Here is a 25,966-nt window from a genome sequence, read left to right on the forward strand (position 1 = left end):
ACTTTCTCGTTGGGACTCCAAGTCGGCAGAGTTCCAGCTGCCGTTACCGCTCCTCGAACCGGCCAGGTCCAGTCTGGATTGGTGGTTGATACCGGATCACTTGCTTCGGGGCGTGGACCTGGAGCCTCCTCAATGGATAATCGTGACGACGGATGCCAGCCTGACAGGATGGGGGGCAGTCTGTCAGTTGCAGTCAGCGCAGGGTTTTTGGATGCTGAACCAGGCCAAGTGGTCCATCAATTGCTTGGAAACCAGGGCGGTTCGCTTGGCGCTGCGCCAATTTCTCCCACTGGTTCATGGGTCCTATCCAACAATGCGACCAAGTAATAAGGATAAGATTTGAAAAAATGTTGTAACCTTCTTTATAACTTTAGAAAATTGTTTTCTTTTTATTGCTCTAAGTTAAAAAATCCTGGAACCCCCTATTTCTTTATAACGGGTGTAAGTTTCTTATGAGCAAGATTGAATTGATTTTTTGTTTTGAATTTATACTTTGGTACTGGAATTGTTAATTATTGCTCTGATTGTAGGAATATGATTTCCTGACCTATTCATTGGCAAGCTTATATTGCTGTCTAAGGGGGTTATTTTCTAAGGCTATCGCAAGTGATAGCTTGCCGGGGGCGGAGTCAGGAGGAGAGGAGGCGGATGCGGCGCTATCTTCGCTGGCGGCGATAAGGTAAGAGACGTTATCGCCGCCAGTAGCACACCCAATAGCACATTTCACAGTGGCACTATTGGGTGCGAAAGCCGACAGCGACAACATGGCGGTGGTGAGATCAATGCCGGCTTTCGCAAGCCCGCCCCCCACCCCGTTACCGCCGGGATTCACCATTCTCTGTGAGAATGGAAAATCCCGGCCTAAGATTGTAAAAATGCATAAAGAAAAAATTTAAAAAAGAAAAAGGAAAGGTCCAAGAGACCACTTCCATTCAGGGCATTAAATTAGGGTCTCAATTTTTCAAAATTGCAGCCTTCATGGATGATTTTTTTGTGTTCTTTACACAGCCTAAACAGTCTTTGCTGGAGCTGATGACAATCTTTGATATGTTTGGGCTTTTGTTCGGATTTAAATCAAATGTATTTAAATCAATGGCGATGGCATTTTTGGATTCTATCAATTATGGTGGACCAATGATTTTTCAGTGGGCTCAACAGGTGATTCAATATCTAGGAGCTCTCATTCCCAAGGATTTGTGTCTGCTATACAAGCATCATATTGCTCCTTTATTGAGTTATACCAAATTGAAGTTCAGTCTATGGCAATGCCTCCCCACTTTCTTTGCTTTGGCACTGTGGTTTGTTTAAAATAGTTTTCCAAAATGGCTGTATATTTTACAGACCCTCCCAGACTATCTATTAAGAAAAGATATAAAGTGGCTTGATTCCTTACTTCTAAAATTTTTGTGGCAAGGTTCTAAACCAAGATACTGCTGCAATGGATAAAATAAAACTGGGAATGAAGTGGTCTAGCATTCCCTGATTTACAGGTATATAATGAAGCATTTCTGCTAAGAATACACAAGGACTAGATGTTTGGTACCTCCACTTATACGAGAATCTCTATGGAAGCTAAAATCTCTTTCCCTTTATCTTTAGCCTATTTTGTGTATGGTAAGTGGCACAGGCTTTCTAAGGCAATATGTTGCAGTGTTATACTCGCGCTTTTGCGACAATCTTGGAAGCGAATCTCTAGAACATTAGGGTATTATTACAAAATTTCAGCATTTCTACCTACATAGGGAAATGGGGACTTTCCCGTAGTTAATCAGGTTAGGAATTTTGATCAATGGGCCGATCAAGGACTCTCCCAACAAACATGTGCTAAATTTTGATGGGAAGATGCTATCCTTTCAACAACTAAAAGACTCGTATGGGCTCATAAAAAGGATTTTTTTGTTCTTACTTACAGATAAAGACATCATGTTCTTTCACTGGATACAGGATTCCTTAATTTGGCCATCCAATTGAAGGTGAAGGATTTTTTCATGATTGAAGAGGTAAATAAATTAACCATTTCTAAAATATGTAAGGACCCAACAAATTCATGTGTCACTTTAGCTATCTGGTACTGACAGAGTAACTTCAGAGCATTCAAAATTGGTGGTTCACAGTATGATGAAAAGAGAAAGAGCAACTGTTGTACTTGCTTTCTTGCTAACTGGGTTATTTGCCAAAATACCTTTTATTTAAAAAAATAAAACAAAACCATACCATGTCAGTTCTTTACCCTTATTATATACGTTGCCCTGCTGTTCATGTCTAGTAACTTATTTCCCAAATAACAAACATCATGCATATATACTACATGTAAGGTAAAAAAAAAAAAAAAAAGTACCTGTTCTAGAAATGATTCTCTTTCTTCCACAAGGTTTTTCATCCTAATGTCTAGAAGTGGCAAAGAAGGGGAAAAAAGAAAGAAAAAAAGTATGGTTTAACATTTACTAAAATCCGCAGCCCAGTAAAAATATAAATCATTTAAAAATTGTTAAAGATAGCAAATATAACGATGAAGGTAGTTATCCACGTACCACAGTAAAATGAGGTCACAGACAGGACTGGGGAAGAGTATCAGCCAAGGGAGGTTACTGAATGTGAACATCACAGAGCATGCTGGTCACATCATGGAAGGGCAGCACCCAGCTTCATGCAAACTGGCTAATATCTTCTACTTGGATTAGCATGCAAGAACTCTATGGGTCAAACACAACTGCAACACAAAATCTCACAAATCTTCAAAGTTTAAACATTAGAGCATCATAAGAACACACTTAACAGTACAGTATAAAAGTCATGCATACTAATTTAAGCAGCTTTAAGGTTTTGGAATAAAAACAAACAAGTACATTTACTTAGTACTGGCCAGCCTTAACCTCGGCCTTGCAAATTGAGTGATCATGTGAAGTAAATTTCATATTGCTCAAGGTATTTGCCATTGCTATATTTTAAATTTAAATATACAAAAGGAAACATTAAGTAATGGTTGTTACATTACAGCAGAAAAAGAAGAAAATTAACAAACCAATGTACTAAAGAATTTTTCTCATTTTGTGTCTGGGGAAAAGGCTTAGTCCATAAGCCTCTAAGATATGAAATCACAGAAGGGTTTTCCTAACACCATTTCATTATAGGCTTGGGTCAAACCTTGTACATAACTGTCTACAAATATAATATTTTGAAAATGTTTAACAAGTTACTACTGTGAACATAAACACTGCACAACATAAACACTCCCAACAAAATTTTGAAATGTTTGGCATGCGTAAGCTAAATGTTACATAAGAACATAAGAAAATGCCATACTGGGTCAGACCAAGGGTCTATCAAGCCCAGCATCCTGTTTCCAACAGTGGCCAATCCAGGCCATAAGAACCTGGCAAGTACCCAAAAACTAAGTCTATTCCATGTTACCATTGCTAATGGCAGTGGCTATTCTCTGTGGGGTAGATTTTCAAATAGCGCGATTTGGCGTACTTTTGTTGGCGCATCAGGCGCAAACAAAAGTACGCTGGATTTTAGTAGATACGCGCGTAGCTGCGCGTATCCGCTAAAATCCGGGATCGGCGCGCGCAAGGCTATCGATTCCGTATAGCCGGCGCGCGCCGAGCCGCGCAGCCTACCTCCGTTCCCTCCAAGGCCGCTCCGAAATCGGAAATCGGAGCGGCCTCGGAGGGAACTTTCTTTTGCCCTCCCCTCACCTTCCCCTCCCTTCCCCTACCTAACCCACCCGCCCGGCCCTGTCTAAACCCCCCCCTTACCTTTGTCGGGGGATTTACGCCTCCCGGAGGGAGAATTAAATCCCCGCGCACCAGCGGGCCGCTAGCGCACCGGGACGCAACCTGGGGGCGGGTCCGGAGGGCGCGGGCAGGCCCCCGGGCCGCCCCGGGCTGTAACCACGCCCCCAGGCCCGCCCCCAAAACGCTACGTCCCGCCCCGAAAACGCTGCGCGGATCGGGCCCGCTCCCTCGACACGCCCCCCTCGGAAAACCCCGGGACTTACGCGAGTCCCGGGGTCTGCGCGCGCCAGTAGGCCTATTGAACATAGGCGCACCGGCGCGCAGGGCCCTGCTCGCCTAAATCCAGGCGAATTTAGGCGAGCAGGGCTCTGAAAATCCGCCCCTTACTTCTGAAATCTGGTGCACACAGTTTTCTCAAGAGAATTTATGCACATACACCTTATTTTATAAAGTAGCATTTAAAATACTGCTGCCATGCGTACCTTGCACGCTCTGGGAGGGGGAGAGAGAGAGAGACGCTGTATAGGGTCACTCTGATACTTTATAAATAAGTACCACTCTCGAGAGGCACTTTGCATCAGGGTGGGTTTTCGGGAGGTGGATTGGGATTGGGGTGGGGGAGTGATATTACAGACACATTCAGAAGTATTCATAGTAAAATTAATATTAGTAAAGAATTATAGTTCTTATAAATCATGAAAAGTCTGACAAGAGGTGTTGATTTGTACACTGCAGTGCTAGTTGTATTGTATAAATCTACTCCTTTTCAAATAAAAGACGTTTTATAGGACAAAAAGAATAACATTAACAGTCAAACTCCACATGCATAATTTTACATGTGTAGCAGTCACACAATTTTCTAAAGGGCTATTTCTGCCGCTAGAGCACTACTTTTCCTGCTAAAGTCCCTTAGAAAATTACATTCCCTATGTAGTTATTGTGCAGAACTCAGTTGCATAATAGTAACATAGAAAAACTCTTCAAAATACTACATTTATAGAAAGATGTATTTCAATAGGAATTAGGACTAACAAGATTTTAAAATGTTTCCTTCCTTTCTACTCTCGCTGATCTGTTCTCCACTCTTGATCCTCCACTATCAGTATATATATATATATATATATATATATATATATATATATATAAACTATTTTGCCGTTACAATCAAACATTTGGCTACATGCTTTAAACATCAGACAAATAAAAAAATGACTTCATTTTTATCAGTGATCACTCACCTTACCATACAGAAGACTGAGATTAAGATTTGCCAACATTAAGTATATTTTTTTCAATTCCAAAACCCCCAAAATAAGGATAAATATATTTGATCTCTAAATACAGTTCTTTACAAAATTGGTAGATTAGCCAAGTTCAAGGTAGTGTCTAGTATAAAGCCTTTTTAGGCATCAGTAGTGTTGGAATTATGTTACAGGATCATGTCTACTCATTCTAATTATTTTTCTTATTACTTATGATGATCTAGGCCTTTATCCTTCAATAAACCCTACCCCAGTTAGTAGGTTATTAATATGTACCATTGCTATATTATTGCTGTTGTGACCAAATGATTGTCTTTTATTTACTGGTATATATTTTTCATATATCTGTTTTTCTGATTCAAGTATATGCTTGATGTATTTATAATAATAAAAAGAAATTTAAAATTTAAGAAACATTGGTAGATTATTAATAGTATGAACTCTAAATCTATAAGATTTATATACATAAACAGATCAAGTTTTTCTCTTCCCAAAATTAAAGATGCAAAGAACTCTTTTTTGTGAGAGCTTGTATATGTATAGCTCTTGTGAGCTTAACTGAAATGTATCTGTAAATTATATATTTTCTGTCAGTATGTAAACAATATAAATACATGAATAAATACTTTGAACCTTTTCAGAAAAAAATGTATGTATTCTTATCCCAAATTAACTTCTCAGCCTTTCTCCCCCCCCTTTAGCGTTTAACATGGAATCAATCATGGAATGAATATCAATATCTCTCTCTCTATCTATCTATCTATATATTTATATATATATGCCATGGTTCTAAACAGATAGGGCAATCAACAAGGACATCATTTTATACAGGAAAAAAAATTGCATGTGTGTGTATGTATATATATATATATGTATGTATATATGTATGTATATATATATAGAGAGAGAGAGAGAAGCTAATGGAAATTAGGCAATGTGTAAATGAATGTAAAGTGCTCAAAACCTATGCCAGAAAACTTCCACTACTTCCAAGTATTAGAAGAAAAAGGACTAATGTAGTTTATACTAAACTGTATAAACTGTACATTAGTGCTTTTTCTTCCAAGCAGTGGAAGCTTTCCAGCATACATTTTAGCATATATATATATATATATATATATCTAATATATCACGGCATGATAATATATATTATATAATATATATATATATATATAAAATATAATATAAGATACACACAGATTTTTATAAAATATAAGAGCTTTTAAACAGAGAAAGCAAATCTAGGGAAAAATAACTATTATGGTGAAACAACCAAAAATCTGAGAGCCTGAGACCATACCCAACATTCCTTGGTTTACAAGCAAAGATCATTCCTGTATAGGTATGCAAAAAAACCAAACATTACTTCCTGCCAGAAACTGGCAATGTACTATTTTGAGAGAAGGTTCTAGTGCGGGTTTTCAGAAATCCATGTATTTAAAATGTAAAAGAATTTAGATAATTTATTTTCTCTCCTCCCACTCCATTTTGTATCCCTCTGTCTTACAGTCCTCCCTCCATATCCTCTCCAGATGGCAAGCTAAGTGGCTCTAAGAATGCTAACCAACCTGCAGGCTGGCGAGGTGCCTTCTCCTAGTCCCAGCCACCTTCAGCATTGTTTGCTGGTCAGCAGGAACCAGTAGCTTCCTTCCCTCTCAGGTATAAGCATCTCTCTTTTATGGAGGATTTGAAACTGAATCTCCTGCACCCAGTGCACACTGCAGTCTAAGCACATGCTTGGCCTAGCGTAAAGTCTTCAATTTTATTTATCACTTATTATATTACACATTTACACTGACTAGGGACAGACAATAAAAACATGAAACATGCTTGAATGCACAGAAATAAAGGATAACAATAAAAACACTATTTCTGTGCAAAATAACAATACAGTATTGCAAGTTGTATTTTTATTTCTTTGGAAAGTCTATTAAACTCTCTGATACAGTGGTAGTGTTGTTAGATCTGTTAATGAAAGTCAAGCAGTATTTCTAGGATCCTGAGTAATGGTGAAGTAAGTCTAACAGAATCCATCTTCATATAAAGACAGACATGACAACTTATGCAAATACTTGGAGCAGGGATGAAAAGTTTGATTCTACCTCTACCATCCATTAACTAATGTGCAGTTAATGCAAAGAGAGCAGTCTTGAAAAACAGAAGAAATACTGTTTCTGTAGTACCTACTTTTATGACTGATGCAAAAAAAAAAAAAAAAAAAGAGCCAATACTATATCTGTTAGGCTGATGACAAGTTGAGCTGTTTTCAGTATTGAAGTGACTAGCAGGACTAGCTTTTGAAAAAGTGTAGCTGAATGATTTTGCATTTCAGCTCTAATCATAGTACTAATTACAGTGTATTTAATAAATTCCTTTGGACTTACAGTATTATGCCTGGCATGATGAACTGTGAAGAACAAGGATAAACATAGGGATTACTGTACTCCTCATAGTTCTGCTACGCTGGTGTATGTGTGTATTTTATTTTAAAATATTTATATTATGTATATATGTATGTATGTAGAAATATATGTATATATACACACACACACAACCACACTCACATACACACACTTTTTATAGCTGAAGGTATTTTGAAGCAGAATGACTCAGTTTTCATTGAAGGTGCTGTAGAGAACCAATATTCTTCTTATAAAGAAAATAAAATTGTCACATTTTCCATCTCATCAGATTACTTATTTCAGCACAAGCTGATGAAGAAAGGAATGTGCCTGAAATCTCCTAGTGATATGAACTGGACACAGCCATTTTTATATAAGGGGAATGGACTGTCCTTCCCAATGAAGGACAATTGGCATCATTCATGTATGCATTTTCAAAAATTACTTGCTTGCAGAGAAGCTCTGCTGTTTGGTACTTTACTAAGCTTGGAATTCAAAAAACAGACTATGGAACCTGCAGCCTAGAAGCAGCAACCTGAAATGATCATGGTGACTTTTGTATCTGGAATATGATTACCTATGCGGATATCAAAATCTAGTATACTGCATTTTATTAAAGCAGTAATACTAGTAAAATATTTTTTCTGGGAAACCAAGCAGACAAAACATAGATTAAGATTTTGTTTTACTTTGTGTTTAATTTCCAAGGACATAAGAGCATACAGAGATGATTTTAGCAATCCCACCATTATGAATTCAGGTACACCACAACATTTCATCATAAATCCATGTAGGCAGCATGCTAATGCAAGCAAAGGACTTGTATAACATAAGTACTGAGACCTTATTGTTATCGTTTTTGACACTGTGAGATGAAGCTTTGATTGTGGCCAAAAGTAAGTTATGGTCCTGTTAGATATCTCTGCACCATGATACCCTAAACCTTCAAATCTTAATAACTATACTGCTAGATATTGGATTAACATGATTGGTTCTAAATTGGTTTAAATCTCTTTTTATCACTGGATACAGCAAATATGGATAGGCTTATCAACATCTGCCTGGCAACCTACAACAACAAGGCCCACAGGGCTCTGTCCTATTGGCAAAATATTTACACAGATGATACACAGTTTTTGTCCCTATGGCCTCTATTTTCAAACATGCCACTATTTCTTTTTTAGCTGCTATTAAGTATTGGTTACATCCTAACAGATCATCATTGCATATCTCTAAAAAAGAAATTTTTATATTGAGCAGATACCATTTTTTCTGATATATTTACTAAATTTGAGCTTCATGGACATATTTTACCCATTGCATCTTATGTCCGAAATCTAGATGTTATTCTTGACCCAGATTTATCAATTAAGGCCCATATAAAAAAAATCTTATAAAATTAGTATACTTTAAATTATGTATGTCAGTTGTTAATACTCTCTGGAACAGATTATTACAATGCATTGTTCAATGGCCTTTCAGATAACAGCCCTGAGGTATCTCCAAATTCTCCAAAACTGCCACTAACTGCCACTATAGTTTTAACTGTGATCAGTTCTTGTAATTATAACACACTGGTTGGGTATTCCCTCCACTGGCTTTTCTTTGAGATTTAGAAATCAGCTTAAGCTTTGATGATTATATACAAACTAATCAATAATATTTCATCACCATGGGTTGCATCTCTTTTACACATTTATACACCCACACATGCAAAATCTGCAAATAAAAGTCTCCTTGAGGTTCCCTCTCCAAAGGGCCAATGTAATAAGACTCGTGGTGAAATTGGTGCTAGCTGTCTGCATGTATATTTTTAGCACGCGTGGCAAAAGCAGGTACCTCCACGGGATATAATAAAGGGATGGCATGCAAATGATATGTGTAGTAAATTCATGCAAAACAATATCTGTGCAGATGTGCATGCTAAAACACATACTGAAGGTCCTATGCAATGAACCACTTATAAACCCACATTAATGGGGTGAATCGTGATTGATTCTCAGTTGAAAGCCTTTAAGACAGTAGTGAGTTAGTGGTCTGGGAGTAGGGCTGAAGGGGGATAGAGCAATGTCTAACTCCTTCATGATCCATCACTGATGCGTGGAAGCTTTAATGGCAGATGCCGGGGAGCGGGAGAAATGCAGCAGAGATTTGGAAGGGACAACAAAAGAATTTAGCATTTCTGACATGTGCCTGTTCCCTCTCCAACCTCTCTTCTGGTTTCTGCCGCTTAATTTTTCGACTTCAAGACAGGCGCTTGCACTTAATTCCTGCCCTGATCCAGGTGCTAAAAAACCCGCTTAAAAGAACCAGCACTAACACCAGCACAGCTCTCTGCATTGCGCATGAATAGTTAATTGCCTCCTTTGCAGCCACAGCTTTTTGAGTGGGTTTGTGCGCACGGTTTTTCCCGTGCTGTATTATATACGCTTGTAAGATTAGAGCGGGGAAACATGCGTAATAATTCGCACATGAACCCGCAGTAGGTCTACCTCAGTTTATTACACCCACCTTACAGAGACAAAGGATCATGCATTTTCAGTGGCAGGACCTATTTTGTGGAACTCTATGCCTGAAAAGTAGCAAACAACAGTGAACACTGCCACATTTAGGAAGGTTTAAAAACATGGCAACGCCAATTAGTTTCTTTTTCGAAGCCTCAGAAGAAGCCTAATTTATTAGAAGCTTTCTTTTCCAAAATTGTTTACTTTGCCAGCTGGTCACAATATACAGTCTGTGATATTTAGATCTGTCTTGTCTCTAGGTTTTTATGTATTTGATGTCCTGTACTCTTTCTGTTTGGAATTTTATTTAGCTTGTAGGATTGTGTATACTGTATTGGAAGCTGCCACGAACTTTGGAGTGCTGCAGCTAACAATTTTTTAAATAAGTAGCTGATGAATGGATCATGAAAAAGAAGTTAAAAAGAAATAGCAGATATGGCCATAGTAAAAAGGTACACATTTTTTATTTCATAAACTGTAAAAATGAAATAGAAATAAAAACCATACAATAACAAAGAAAGGTGATCTATAAATACATCCAAACAAGGAAGTAAGCCATAAAAGAGGCAAGTTGATACTGTGATTTGAATATCTAGTTAGTACTGCTGTTTTATTTAATGTATGCTATTTAAGCGTGTTCCTTTTTTTGATACTATATGCTAAATGGTGGCATAGTACAGAGACCAAGGACTGAATGGATAAAGGAACAACTATTATTCAATGCATGGTTCACATGCTTTTTAAAGTAAACTAATGAAAGGTGCATATTATGCAGATACTGTGAAGTTATACCCAGGTGAGAAGCAAAGGTGCCAGATATGATCAACAGGGCAGTGTGGAGCAATATACTATATCAATGGAAAGCACATTCATTTTTATGAGCAGGTTTACAAAAAAGCTTGATAAGTCTCTTAGCATATATTATAAAAGGTTTTTTTCCATTATATACATTTCAGTACACATTTGCAATATACATCTCAATTTAATATAATTTGTGCCCTTTTTCAATTGATTAACTTTTTAACATTCACAACATATATATAATGTCCTAAGAACTCTCATAGTATGCATTTCCTTCTGGTTTTTAGTGCTTTTTGGTGCAATACACTGCTAAAAGTAGCTCTGTAAAAAAGAGTTCTTTGGTCTATAAGCTGCTATGCTTATGATTTCATATATTTTCTTAATTTACCGAACTTATTTAGGGGTCCATATTCAGCTGCTGAGCAGCTAGTTAAGGCCTGGATTCACCATTCTTTTGCAGAATGGTGAATCCTGCGAAAACAGGGGGCGGGCCTGCGAAACCCCACAGCCTTCGCACCACTGCGGTGCGCCGGCTGCCGGCTTTCGCACCGAATAGTGACACCATAAAAGGTGTAGTTATTCGGCGTGCTACTGCCGACGATAATGTTAGTAACATTATCGCCGGCAGTGAAAACACCAACTCCGCCCCTCCCCGCCCAGACTCCCCTCCCCCTAATTTGCATCATATCGCGTGCATTAGGGCCCTAACGCACGCGATAAGGGTTTAGAAAATAAACCCCTAAGTTAGCTGGATACACCTATTAGGCTAACTTAATTGGGATATTCAGTGGCGCGGTAGTACCACTCAATATACCTGGCTATCTTAAAAGTTAAAAACAAAAACCCTCATCCACTCAAATTTAAATATTCAGATAGGCACAAGACTGAATGCAGCGTAAAAATTTAATTTGTTAAAAGACCATCATAACACCGGAGTGGTTACTTAGTTCAACACTTTTTTCCACGAGAATGGTCTACATGATCTTAGGTCCAAGGGTCTTTTTTTTTAGAATTGCTTATTAAATGTCTGTGCAATATCTGTGAAATATCAGAAGAATCAAAGAAACAAAATTCTCCAAATCATCAAAAACATGCTTACTTGTGCTCAAAATTAAAGTTCCACTGTGCCCGACATGGTATCATGTTTCAGAGAACCTGCTTCAGGGGCTTCAATTGTAGATGAAAAAAAATACCAGCCCATGAAGCCAAATTAATGGTGCATGTGTGCTTCCAAAACATGGATATCAAAGAAAAACGCCAACTTGTGCTCTTGCCTTAAGCTCAGTGTCAATAACAGTAATCACTGGAGCTTAGCTGCGAGCGGCTTCCTCCTTCGCCGCCATCGCTCAAAAGCCTACTAGCGATGTGCAGCATCTTTTAAAGATGGTCAGGCACAGTGGAACTTCAATTTTGAGCACAAGTAAGCATGCTTTTGATGATCTGGAGAATTTTGTTTTTTTGATTCTTTTAATATTTCACAGATATTGCACAGACATTTAATAAGCAATTCTAAAAAAAGACCCTTGGACCTAAGATTATACATGACCGTTCTCGCGGAAAAAAGTGTTGAACTAAGTAACCACTCCGGTGTTATGATGGTCTTTTAACAAATTTAGGGCCTTATTTTCCAATATCGCATTGGTAACGCATTAGGGGGCGTTACCAATGCAAATGAGGCTTCTTTCGTGCAGTGGGGAAACATCGTGTGCGGCGATGTTTTCGCCATTTGCGAAAACATTAGCGCCGCACGCGATGTTTTCCCACTGCACGATGATTCTTTCAGGGTTGTATCGCGGTGCACGATATTTGCCAGTTTCATGTATCGCGGTGCATGATATTTGGCACTTTTTGGAGATAGTCCCAGACAGCCTGTTGAGGAGAGAGAGAGAGAGAGAGAGAGAGAGAGAGAGAGAGAGAGAGAGAGAGAGAGAGAGAGAGAGAGAGAGAGAGAGAGAGAGAGAGAGAGAGAGATGAGATAGAGAGAGAGAGAGAGAGAGAGAGAGAGAGAGAGAGAGAGATAGAGAGAGAGAGAGAGAGAGAGAGAGCCTTACTATAGTGCCTATGCCCTACATAGGTATTTGAATCCCTATGGGAGGGCTACCTACTAACTCGGGGTGGGGATTAGGTATGAGCGTCGGGGGTTGGGGGCCACTTTTGCATTCCACATGAGACCTACGGACAGAACAGTGGTCTCTAGTGCAGATTTGCTGGCCGTCGGAGTGAGGACGCTCACTCCAAGCGGAGATTTGGCCAACATTTTCTCCACCTAGCATGTTGTTGCCCAGGTAGAGTGTCCATCAAGCTAGGTGGAGAGAACGTTGCCCAAACCACTTCTTGGTGTGAGCGTCCTCACTCCGACGGCCAGCAAATCTGCACTAGAGACCACTGTTCTGTCCGTAGGTCTCATGTGGAATGCAAAAGTGGCCCCCAACCCCCGACGCTCATACCTCATCCCCACCCCGAGTTAGTAGGTAGCCCTCCCATAGGGATTCAAATACCTATGTAGGGCATAGGCACTATAGTAAGGTTCTCTCTCTCTCTCTCTCTCTCTCTCTCTCTCTCTCTCTCTCTCTCTCTCTCTCTCTCTCTCTCTCTCTCTCAACAGGCTGTCCGGAACTACCGTGGATGGCGATAATCCTTTTCTGGCCCGTAGCGCAGTCCATAACGCGAAGTTGGAGTTGTAGTTAAAATCCGCGATAGCAGCCGCGCTACCACTGCGGTTGTTTCGCCGCACACGATACACAGGTTCCCGCTTTACATATACTCCGCCCCCTGAATACCAAATGACTAATTTGCATTCGCGAATCGCGTTAACAGCTGTTAACGCGATTCGCGAATTTATCGCACGCGGTAAAGTGCTTTGAAAATGAGGCCCTTAATTTTTACGCTGCATTCAGACTTGTGCCTTTCTAAATATTTAAATTTGGGTGGATGAGTGTTTTTGTTTTTGATTTGAATTTTTTACTCTTTTATCTTGGATTATTTTTGGATGATATCTTAAAAGTTAGCCAGATAGGTATATCTGGCTAATTTAGACCCCTGCCAAAGTGTGGCCAGTTAGCTGGTTAGGTTCACCGGCCAACTCTGAATTAACCTAACCCGCTAACTCTGCTCCTCCTCAGAATGCCTACTGCCTCTCCCCAAGAACATCCCCAACATATCTGGTTAAATTCCAGCCAGACAAAGAGCCATCCAGCTAGAATTTAGCCAAATATGTCACTGATTATCATGCTAAGTCATGTAGACTGTTAACTTTTCAGTTATCCATCTAACTGGCTTTTGAATATCTACTCCTTTATATCTGATTTTTTTTCAGGAAAAATAACTGGCAAAGCACAATACTTGTAAATTGCCTGATGTCACCGAGGAAGAAAATTACTATATGTGGTTCTCCGAGCCTTTTTCATGGCGTTTCAAAAGAGATATTTTAATAATATATGACGTATATAGAACTTGGAAATATAACAAAAAGCCAATTTTTCCATATAATCAGATGCCTATATCAAATTTCAAATCATCTTATGTTTTGAAATTGATCTCCCAAAAGTTACTGTTTCCTACTGACCAATGAAATTAAAATTTGCAAACATTTCTATATTTCCAGCATATTTGGCCATCTTTGTTTTTCATGCCCGATAACATACTGATCATGTTAGTAATGTTACATTAGACAACGAGGATAACTTTCAAACCACTGCATGCGACGGTATATATGCATGTATGTGGCTGCATGTAGTTTTACCATAGTATTTTATAACGTGCATATCACAAATATGTGCATATTATAAAATGCACATATGTTTACCAACACATTAGTGTATATGTAGATCAACACACGAGTACATGCAATGCATTGAAACCATGTATTTCGATACAGTGAGCGCGCATATTTTATCTACCTATTTTTAAAATATACACAGCATATATTTTACATGCGAAAATAAAGTATAACTTATTCGCATGAGTCTGTATTTATACACGTAAATTGTGTATTTTAAAACATCTGTGCATGAGCGAAATTACAAGTTTAACTAATTAGACTACCAGTTTCCCAGGTCTTTCTCCAGGTCATCATGACCCTCCTGGTTCTTCATACTGAACTCCCCCCAGTCCACTCAGACCCCCCCCATCCAACTAGTACTACACAATAAACTTGTTTATTATCACTTACGCCACATAACGAGCAGGCGTGAAAATACATGAGAGTGTTGGGAAATGTATGTGGGTAGGTATCTGCCCAGGAAGGCCCTAGATCGCCCCTTTTTTATACACATAGGTGTGCCAAAGTGAATATATGCATGTATTTTTGACTTTCATAAAATAAGGACTACATGAGCAGCGGCTACTTACATGCAGATATGCTAATTTTTACGCATGTAACATTTTGAAAACTCATCTTAATATGATTGGTTTTTCCTTAGCTTTCTTTCTTCCAGCTTTGCATCATTTTCTCCCCTAGATTTCAGCTATGCACAGAGGAGTGAAAGTGAAGCATTCTCTGAGCATGAATTTTTTCATACCACTCCCTATTTGGTATATTGCATTTGTAACTTACAAGACATCTTGTACGTCTGCACCATGCATACCTGGTGCTGCCTAGCTAGAGGCCTGAGCATGAGACAATCTTTAAAAGGGCACAGGATGTATCCTTTGTTGATCCAACATTAAATTCAAAAGGTTAACATAATTGAAACAGGCACCATTCAAGGAAAAAATATATATTTCTGGAATAACAGTAGCTTTATATAAAATTACTAGACAGAGAAACTTATTCCAACATATTTTATATAAGCCCAGACACAAATGTAACCAGTAGTCTTACACATCATTCCAAACATCCTCTGAAAAACTATGCTATAAAGCTAGATCTGGGCAAAGGTGCCATAATAATGTAAACATGTCTGCACCTTATCATTGACTTTTTACTTGTTTTGTGGAACTGTTAACACCTTCAAGACCACAAAGCACTGTCCCCTGGTGCTGAATTTTAAAAAAATCTTTTCAACAACAAAAATAATAAATGAATAAAATAATGCAAACAATCCAACTTGTCTAACTACCTGCTATTGCCGCTGGGAACCAAAATCCTAGTCTTTCCAATCCATAGAACAGATATAATGCAGGCAACACCACATATCCCCTCCCTTTACACCTTCTGCTGCCTTGGCAAACCCTCATGTTTATGGACTACCTCTATGGGTAGCTTAACTTTATGCCTATTCACTCTTTGGCTTGGCTTCTGAGATTACCAATAGACATAAATTCTGACAGTGGTTTCAAAGATGTGGATCTTGCTGGCTTGTAAATGGACAGAGTACTAACACATTCAGTATTCTGTACAACAGTGGAGATCTCTTGGTCACAGCTTGCATCTAAGACTTCCAAAAAGTGCATCTCTCTATATCCTTTTCATTTTAACTGAATAACACAAAGAAAGCAAAAATTAAACAAAGCAAATATGTTTCAAATACCTTTGAAGTCTATGTGGGTTTGAAACAACAAATGCCATGCTAGCAAAGTAATTTTTGTTAACATGGATTTTCCTTCTAAAAAATCAAGTGTTGTTGCATAGTATACTTTTAGAGAAATAGATCTTAAAACTTTATAAAATGTAATCTTAGACAGTTTTCCCTATTTCCTAATTTCTCTTCTTCTCCCTCTTGTTGGCTGAGCAGTCAGAAGATACAGTTCTATACTGCAGTACTTTTCCTGCTATCAGCCAGCAGAAGGGAGGAAACAAAGGTGGTTTGCAAAAAGAAAAAAAAAAACAAAGCTTTTAATATTTTTCACATTCCTTTCCTATTATAGCTGTGTTGCACTATGCACTTTAAAGTGAGTTATTCAATGTGCCTGGAAAAAATGTTTAGCCAACATGGACTGCTACTGTAAAATAATCAATATTATGCTGCTTGGTGGCTGACAGCATCTGTTTTCATTAATACCTTTCCTTTCCAAAAAGGTCAAATGTTTTGGTACAAATAGAACTTTAGACTAAGCCCGCAGCCTGGTTTATTAGTAAAGGATTTATATATATATATCAGCATTCTAACACTGTATGTACTTTACAGTGTTAGAATGTAAGAAAGTCACAATTGGAAATGGATTTACGATGATGTATCTCCAGGTTTTTCAGTTTACAACCACTTTCTTTTTATGGAGGTCACTTGTCCTTTACAGGTTTCCATGAAATGGAGTCTTCCCAAAATGTATATGGCCAGCTCCTGTGGGGCCAGTATCCCTAAAAGTTCTGATCTACAAAGAGGCATCTTAATTTTTTTACATTTATTTTTTATTTATATTCCACCTTTTGCTGCTTCAAAGGTTCTTAGCACGCACTTCCTCTCAATGCTTAACTGCATGTGCTGTGCCACATTATTATTTACAGCAAGATGTTAAATCAGTCCCTAAATCAGGGACCCTGCCACCAGGAGATCCACAATGCATATGCATGAGATAAGTTTGCATATCATGGCGATTCAGTAGATGCTAATTTATCTCATGGCTATAGGATCCTCAGAACAGGTTTGGGAAGCCCTGCCTAAATGTTGCCGAAATCACATTTTAAATGGCAATTAATCCCCCCCTCCCCCCCCAACGGCTTGCATCCATGCTATTTTTTAAATTTGCTTTAACACCCTTTGAAGTTCATGGAAAGAATTAAGCATTTGTCATATATCTCAATTAAACCTATAAAGCTTTAAAACCTGGAAGGATTCTTGATTTTATAACGCAGAACTTTATTATAATTTTTTAAAACGGTGTTCAAGAAAATGGTCATTACAGTCAGCTTTTACCATGAGCAAATGGCTATCTTTAACTGCTTTCCAGCTGGTGCGTGCACCTATAGATCTAGTTAGAGACCGAAGCCTTTTCCTCCAAAAATAGCTGCTTCAGAGGACGTTGCAATGTCTAATGAAAATATGATGAACTGCATACTTAGGAAAACATTAGCTTGTTTGCCTGTCTGTTGTTCTGCCTGCTGTCAGCCAAACACCTCACTTTTCAAATGATGCCATCACAAATTCAATTTAATTATAACTACAGGGGGTTTGGACATTATTAAGTAAGTGGTATAGATGCCACAGAATCTTACTCTTTATATATTTAGTGAAATTAATTAATTCTATGCACAAACACAAGATGTAAAATCTTCAGTGCTAGAATTTAAGTAACCAAAGTCTTCCCCACAGACCTGTTTTCTTTGGTAAAAATAAAAATACTAAAACTACCAGTAAAATATTGTAGGAAGTTCCTGGTTTCTTTTTTGTTTCTTACAGCAGCAGTGGCTCTGAAACTAAAACAAATTCTCAGTAACAAAGTGGAATTTAAATACTGTAGGGATATGCATTATCAGCTTTAATTCCAGATGCTGCTTTGCTTGACAATAATGTGCTGTTGCTTGACCTGCCTTGGGTTTTTTTTGGTTATTTTTAAGGGGGAGGGGAGAAGAAAATCACCCCCCAAAATACTGGCCATAGTGATAATATTTTTACAGCACAATTCACAGGCCTACTGCACACTAAGGAATTTAATGTTGCATTGTTCTACAAAAGGAATAGAGCAAAGCAGAAATCAACCTATTTACAGTCTTTTTTTTTTTTTTTAAGGATACTTTTGTGTCCCTTGCGCTACTTGCAGAAGTTCAGGTTGAAATACTTACAGATTTCACCTGAATAAGCATATTTGAGAATTAAAAGAACACAATCTGCTCGTAGAGTACCCACCTGGCATTTGTCTTAACAGCTCCCACCTCATTCGCCATCACTATTTTATCATTCCTAACCTCATTATCTGTCTGTTGCCATTAATTCCTGGGCTTTCTCGCTGTCCTCTTCATTTTTTGTTTTAGTAAGGGTGTCATTTACCTAGTGATTTACAGCAGTAAATAGTTTGGTTATTAGATTTCCCCATATATTCTGATCCGGTTTGATCATTATCCGCAGAAAAAAATGAGATAATAATAGTCTTAAAGCTAGTTTTGCTGTGCAAAGTGCAATTTTTTGAACTGAAAAACCCATACAACATAATACAAATTGTTTTGGGTGCTTCACTGGAAAAACTTAAGCTACTAAGCAATCTTCTTTGTTTTTACCTTTCCCCTTTCTACTCCCTTTATCTGCTGTGTCATCTTTTCCGATATCATCTTTGCTCTCTGATTTGGCAACATCTGCATGTAAATCATCCAGTTGCTTAGTTGGGTTTCCAGATGTTTCTTCTGTATCATTGCTATCTGTGGTCTTCTCTTCAGTCTTGTCCGCTAATCCAGGGCAGGACTGAAATGTGTCTTCCTGGAAACATTTCACTCCTTGAGAATTTTTTGTTTCTATCAGCTGACTATTATCTTGGTCCTTATTCAACACTTCCTCATTTTCTATTTTCTCATCTTGACCTTTTTCCTCAATTGCAATGCAGTCACCATCATTTTGCTGCAATTTCAGTTCCTTTGCTTTTCCAAATTCTTTCATATCAACTTCATCTGAAAGGTGTTTCCCACTATTTTCTTCTGTTTGAGCAGTGTCATCATCAAAATCAAATGCCTCCCCATCATTTTCTACAATTTCTTCTTTCTGATCCTCCATTTCATCATCTTCCATGTGTGACAAAACTTCTCTCTCATGGCCCTCAGCATTTTCCTTTAACTGCCTGGCATTTGTCTGAGCTTCCACCCCATCCCCCATCTCTCTTTTATCATTCTTATCATCATTATCTAACTTTCTGTTGCCTACAACTTCCTGGTTTTGATCCCTGTCCTCTGTGGTTTTTGTTTCAGTTTCAGCTGTAGAGATTTCTTCTTCCATCTCATTATTTCTTGCTGTCTGATCACTTTTGTCAGTGGCCTCCAAGAACGGACTATCTATTTCTGTGGCTTGATGATTTGCCAAATTCCAACTCATGTCTTTGCTAAGTTGCATTGATTGCTTTCCAGATTCTTGCAACCCTCTCTCATCATCAAAATTAAAGGACTCCTCTGCGACTTCTTTACTATGCACTTTGGTAACACAATCCAACTCTTCTGGTTGAATTGTTATGGTAATGTCCTGCTTCTCTTTCTCAGCATTCTCTTGATGACTAGGACTTCTTAATCTCTGGTTCATTTTCATATGTGTCTCTGCATTTTCAATCTCAAATTTAACAAGTCCACAACTATCCTGCATGGATGATTTTTTATTAGTTTCCCCTTCATCTACCTGTAATATATTGTTCATAGACTCACCAGCTGGTTTATCCAATATGCTATTCTTTATATCATGGCTACACTGGTGTTTCACTGGTATTTCTGCTTCAGTTCTTTCTCTTTCCACTGTCTCAATTTTACTTTCATTTATATCTCTCATGGTTTGCAACTGATTCCTATCCTCTTTATCCTGACTGAAGAATCCAGTTGATATGGACACTTTGACTTGTCCTCCTTTTGATTCCTCAGGTGAACTTTGACTGTTGCATTCTACCATGATTTTCTTGCACTCTTCTATTTGTACTAAGGATTCATTTGATAAAATCCCACTGTCAACCCCTTCCAGCTCTAAAGTAGAATTATTTTGGACTTCCCAACTCTGAACAATATTGTGTTCACTCCCTTCTTCCATTCCACTGCCCTCCTTTTTTGTATCATACACTACTTTATCACATGACAAGTCAAAACATTCCTCATCATGCTGTCTCTCACTGTTTTTAGCATTTTCACAATAATTTTTAATCTCAGCCTGCATGTTTGGTTCTTCATTTACTATCTTTATACTTTTGTTGTAATTTTCTATTTCTTTTACATCTAGTTCTTTGCTACCCTCATCTCCTCCAACAGCCAACAAATTACTCTTGTTTTGTTCATGACTGCTAACTACAAAATCTAAAGCATCCTGAAATTCTTCATTATTACACTCCCTTTCATGACCCATTGAACTCTCCTGCTGCCTTTCGCTGTCCCATGATTGTATTTTTGTTTGGGTTTCATACTGTGTTTCTGAATTTCCATTCCATATCTGGTCTATAATGTTATCCTCACTTTGCAGTGTATCTGAAATGACCTGCTTCTTGATATGCTGATTAGTTATATCACTAAAATGTCCCACTTCATCAACAAAGGGTTGATGTGTGCTTTCCCCCAGCTCACTAATACCATGAATTTCAGTGGAAGAGACACATTTGGTAGCACTTGGAATCTGTTCCTCATGTCTGCTATTTGCACATGTCACTAACAAATCATTATCATAGGCACTGGTTCCTTTGGTCTTTGTATTTTCATCATGGTGTAATGTCTTTTGCTCCATAACTGCTTTTACAACTTCCTGTGTTTCAGTTTCCTCTTTGCGCTCCTTATTCTCAGTAATCTGCAAGACTGCGCCTTTCCCCACTTCCTCCAAATTCTCATTTTTCATTTCCACTTCATTGGCTTTGCCTAAAAGATCATGGAGAAAATTGAAGTGACCCATACCATGTGTTACACCATCAACAATTAGCAATCTCCACATTTTCCTCCTTAAAATTCAGAAAAGAGAATAAATTATCAGAATCATAGTTAACATCAACTTTTGCCAATTATGTAAGGCAAAGCAGCAATTGAATTAGTAATGCCTTATTATTCATTTTTATTTATTTTTTATCATTAACAAACCGACAACCTCATATCCCAAATCAATATAATCTTTCTGGTGCTGTCTTCTTAAGCTAATCAAAGGCTTTAACAGGTAGCTGTAACTGTGCCAGCTTCCGATTCCTGAACAGGAACATCTTTGTTTAAGCCAGGCATATAGCACTAGCAGATTTAAAAAGAGGTGACATACCTTTGCTTAACAGATGCTTTGTAGTTGCCCCCTTTCATTCTTTTAGGTTTCATTTGATTCCAGACCCGTTGTTTTTACAGAATATTTTTATGTGCAAAGGTGATCTGCTTGTCCATTTGTTGACTGCTTCAATAGTCAACATTTCTAATGTAAGAAACCATTTATCTGGCTTATTTCTTCTGAGATGTGATCACACTCAAAATATGAGCTGCCAAAGTTCTATCTGTATCGCTGTACTTATATATTTTGTGTCAGGAATGATAGTATTTGTGTTTCTTGGTCAGAGGGCTGTGTGTCCCATATTATGATTTGGATTAAAACTCAAAGGCAGCACTGTTAGATATGCCACCCTTCTGTGGACGAAACATATTAAGATCAGTCTGGTCTGCGGACAATAAAGATTATGAAGAGTATGTCACTTTCAACAATAGTAAAGATGTTAATGCCAATGTTCTAGCTTAATTCCATCTCCCACACAGGTTAAAAATAATTCCTATTTCAGATCCCAGCAGGATGAAAAAAAGCACATAAATAATCAAGATAAGCATAAATTCTCACCCTCATTGCTTCAGTACCAATATTCCCTCCAATTCTTTGTGGGCTTTTTGTACAAAAAAATTCTCATGTACAACGTAGTGTACACATTTTTGTGCAGGGTTCTTTGAAACACCATTCTGTTTTCCTTTTCTTATGCATGCTGTGTAGACCATTATGATTCACAAATAGAAATATCATATAAATATTAGCATTGTGATTCCTTAAAGAGTTTTAGGAAACACATTAAACTTTTCTTTTTAATTTAGCTTATTTTTAGATGTTTTATTTTTATTATCAGTTATTTATTATTTTATACTGAGATATTTTGCTCTTATTTTTTTTTCTTTTTGTTTACTTTTAACGTTATGAATCGAATTTTATGTTTAATAGTTGTTTTAAAGTCTGTATGGTTTTGTATTTGCTTATAATTATGTATGTTATTTTGTTCATCGCCTAGGCCGTTTGTGTTAGGTGATTCACAAATTTTAATAAATGTAAATGTAAACTGTGGCTACAGCATTTTCTGTAAGAGTACCAACTCTATGGAATTTGCTCCCATTCAATATTAGGATGGAAAGAAACGCTTTCTTTTCGAAAGAAGATTAAAACCTGGCTTTTTGACCTGTGATCTCTATGATGTCATTTGGTTGGGAGTGCAATTCTGTAAATCATGATTTATGGGGGATTATATATTAGCAATGGTTAACACTGATGTTACAGTTTTTTTCTATGTTCTGGTAGCATACATCATATGTTTTATTATATACTGCTTCAGACAATCCTGATTGAGGCAGAGGAAGTAGTTAATAAGTAATTTTAAATAGAAAAATAATTTTGAACAACTATGTATATTATACAGTATTGTACTTCAGGTTGCAAAGCTGCTATTGGAATATGGTTCAAGTATTCCTTTAGACTTGTTTAAATATTTAGTTAAAGAACTTACTGCATATCTGAGAGATACTTTATTGTTTTTAATTACAGTACATAATTTTGTCTGTTCTGGATGTTAGAAATAAAATTAATGTGTACTGAAGTCTCCTGGATGTAGAAGAGAATTAAATGATGACAGGCAGACAAATGCACAAAAAGTGATCCAAGAAAAGCATGCAGCATGCTTGGTTAATTGTTCAAATTTCAAGACTCATCAAATTTCATTGAAGCATAGAGTATGATGAAAGAATTATTGGACAGATGAAAGGCATGAATAAATAGTGACATGTAAGCACTCACCGAGGGGTACATCCTCCATTGTCTTTAGGCCTGGAGAAGTTTCGGGAGTCACTTTGGTACAAAGTTCTAAATGTCCTTCATTCTTAACATCATTTGAAGTCTCTCCATTCGTGGCTACCTCAGAGTTCAGGATTATGCCATGTTTCTGTAGGTAAGACAACAGGGTTTTATTATATATATTAGGAGTTTAGCTCTCGGTATTATGGGTCATATAAAGAAAATTACACTGTGTCAAAAGCATTATTTACAATTTAATTTACAAATGTTTTAACTGTTCTTGCAGATGTCTGCCCAAGGTGGTGTACATCATACATAAAATAACAATAACAAAAACTAAATATTAACATCCCTAAAAATAAACAAGACATAGCATATATCATAAAAACATAAAAAATAACAAGAATAAAAGTTGTCCAACATATAACACCTCAAAAGAAATAAATCAGAGCTAAAGTTCAAGCCATATTAAGTGTTAAGATCTGCCAGTCAATTGTAAAACTGAAGTGACCTATATATAGAAACTGATTTTCAAAAGCATGGGCTTTTAGAAAACTGTCCCAAATGTTCTGCGTATTAAAGTATGCAAAGAAGCAAAACGATTGTGCCTATCAACCTCCGGAAGAAAGTACTAACATGGACTCATGACTCTAAACTGTCTGGACATACCGGTCAATGAAGAACCCTGGCAAAGCTGAAAAAAATTCTACTGGTGGCCGTCTATGAGAGAAGACTCCTTCGCTTATGTAGCGGCCTGTACCAACTGTGCCAGACAAAAACCTCCACCTGGACGTCCTTGGGGTCAGCTACAACCTTTACCCATATCGAATGAGCCCTGGACTCACATCGCCACAGACTTCGTGGTGGACTTACCCCTCTCCGGGGACTACAACACTATCTGGGTAACGGTGGACAGATTCTCAAAGATGGCTCACTTTGTGGCGCTTCCTGGCTTACCATCTGCCAGTGAACTTGCAAGCTTTTCATCAGCCACATATTCCGCCTGCACGGAATACCGAAGCACATCGTCTCAGACAGAGGCGTACAATTCACAGCCAAATTCTGGAAGGCTCTTTGCAAGAAGTTTGATATCACACTCGACTTCACTTCATCTTACCATCGGCAATCCAATGGCCAAACAGAGGATGAACCGTACCCTCAAACAGTTCCTCAGAGCTACGTCTCTTCACGCCAGAATGACTGGGCTGAACTTCTACCGTGGGCCGAGTTTTCCATCAACTCTCACCCAGCAACATCTACTGGATCAACACCATTCAAAGTGGTATATGGACGACTACCTTCACCACTTTTGCCACTTCCGCTTTCAGTGTTGTCCCCGGCAGCACAAGCCACTGCCGATGAGATTCAACAACTTTGGAAGAAGACAAAGGAGATGCTCATCATAGCTGGAATTCGAGCAAAACGAGACTATGACATTCATCACAGCAAGGCTCCTGAACTCAAGCCTGGTGATAAGGTCTGGTTGTCTACGAAGCACCTTAGATTGACGTTGCCATCTGCTCACTTCGCTCCATGCTATGTCGTACCATTCCCCATCCTCAGACATCTGGGCAATCTCTCCTACAGTCTCAAACTTCCTCCAGCACTAAAGATTCATAATGCGTTTCACGTCTCATTACTGAAACCGCTCATTCTCAACAAATTCAGCACCAAGACACCAGATCCCCCTCCTGTTGATGCAGAAGAGGACATTGAGTACAAAGTAGACACTGTACTTGATGTAAGGAAGAGAGGCAGAGTATGGGAATATCTCCTGTCATGGGAGGGCTATGGACCAGAAAATAACTCGTGGGAACCTATGTCTAACATTCTGGACAAAGAGATGCTGAGCTAGTATCATCGTTCACATCCTCGGAAACCAAGAACAGGTAGGGGGTCTGGAGGAGGTCCTTTGAAGGGGGGTACTGTTGCGTCCGGTCTCAGACGGCTTTGCCCAACATGCTTCACCTCTATTTCAGCCTTCTCCACCAGCCTCGAGAGAATGCTGTTCTTAGCATTTCCTTGCCGCACCCTCCGGCTTTCCCGGAGGGTGCGGCTTTGGCGCAGTGTCCCACCATGTTGACCTGAGGTCTCCTACGGTGCGTACGCATGCCTCAATTCTTGTAGCAGTGTTGGCGCGAACCAACTGCTTCAGACTACAAAAGGTTGCCCATTTGCTGACTCTCGCCGAGTTAGCAATGGATTGGATTTGTTCTGGTCTGAAGCTGCTCTGATGCTTCTGCTGGAAGCTATCTACACCCTCCGGGGTTCTACTAACTTGGGTACCCACTCCTCGGGGGCCCTTTGCTTATTTCCAGGTGCCTATCCTGAATCCAGGTAGTCGCTCCTCGAGGGCCTATATGTCTATCCTGTTGCCTGCTACCAATTCTTCTACCTGCTGGAACACTACCTATCACCTACAGAGAATGAGTACTACTTCTCCAGTCTGTTCATCTACAGCTCCTCGCTGTCTATCTGCATTGGGCCCTACACCACCACTGTGGAACGGGTCGCCTCTGCTGAGGATCACAGACTGCTGCTACCTATTCTCTCTCTACTGCTTATGGGGAACTATATCTTCTCAGCTACAAGGGAGTGTAAGAACATCTGCCAGTCTCTCTCTTCTACAGCGCCTCACTGGATATCTACATCGGGGCCTTATACCACCATTGTGGGACGGGTCTCCTCCGCCGAGGATCACAGACTGTTGCT

General features: G+C 38.6%; 1 protein-coding gene across 20 annotated transcripts in view; it reads right to left on the bottom strand.

The window, feature by feature from the left end:
* LRRFIP1 (LRR binding FLII interacting protein 1) overlaps positions 1-25,966 on the bottom strand; it is a 359,409-nt gene that overhangs the window by 42,040 nt on the left and 291,403 nt on the right. For 18 of the 20 annotated variants that reach the window (XM_029606440.1, XM_029606439.1, XM_029606437.1 and 15 more), the window contains 2 exons: positions 23,258-23,402; positions 18,294-21,102 (listed from right to left, as the gene is read on the bottom strand). In XM_029606440.1, coding sequence (XP_029462300.1) covers positions 18,767-21,102; positions 23,258-23,402 — 2,481 coding nt within the window. In that variant the 3' untranslated portion in view covers positions 18,294-18,766. Of the gene's footprint in view, positions 1-2,338; positions 2,389-18,293; positions 21,103-23,257; positions 23,403-25,966 lie in introns of those variants that run through there. The other 2 variants (XM_029606446.1, XM_029606447.1) reach the window with 1 other exon arrangement.

This window comes from Rhinatrema bivittatum, chromosome 6, assembly GCF_901001135.1.
Source record: "Rhinatrema bivittatum chromosome 6, aRhiBiv1.1, whole genome shotgun sequence".
Taxonomy (NCBI): Eukaryota; Metazoa; Chordata; class Amphibia; order Gymnophiona; family Rhinatrematidae; genus Rhinatrema; species Rhinatrema bivittatum.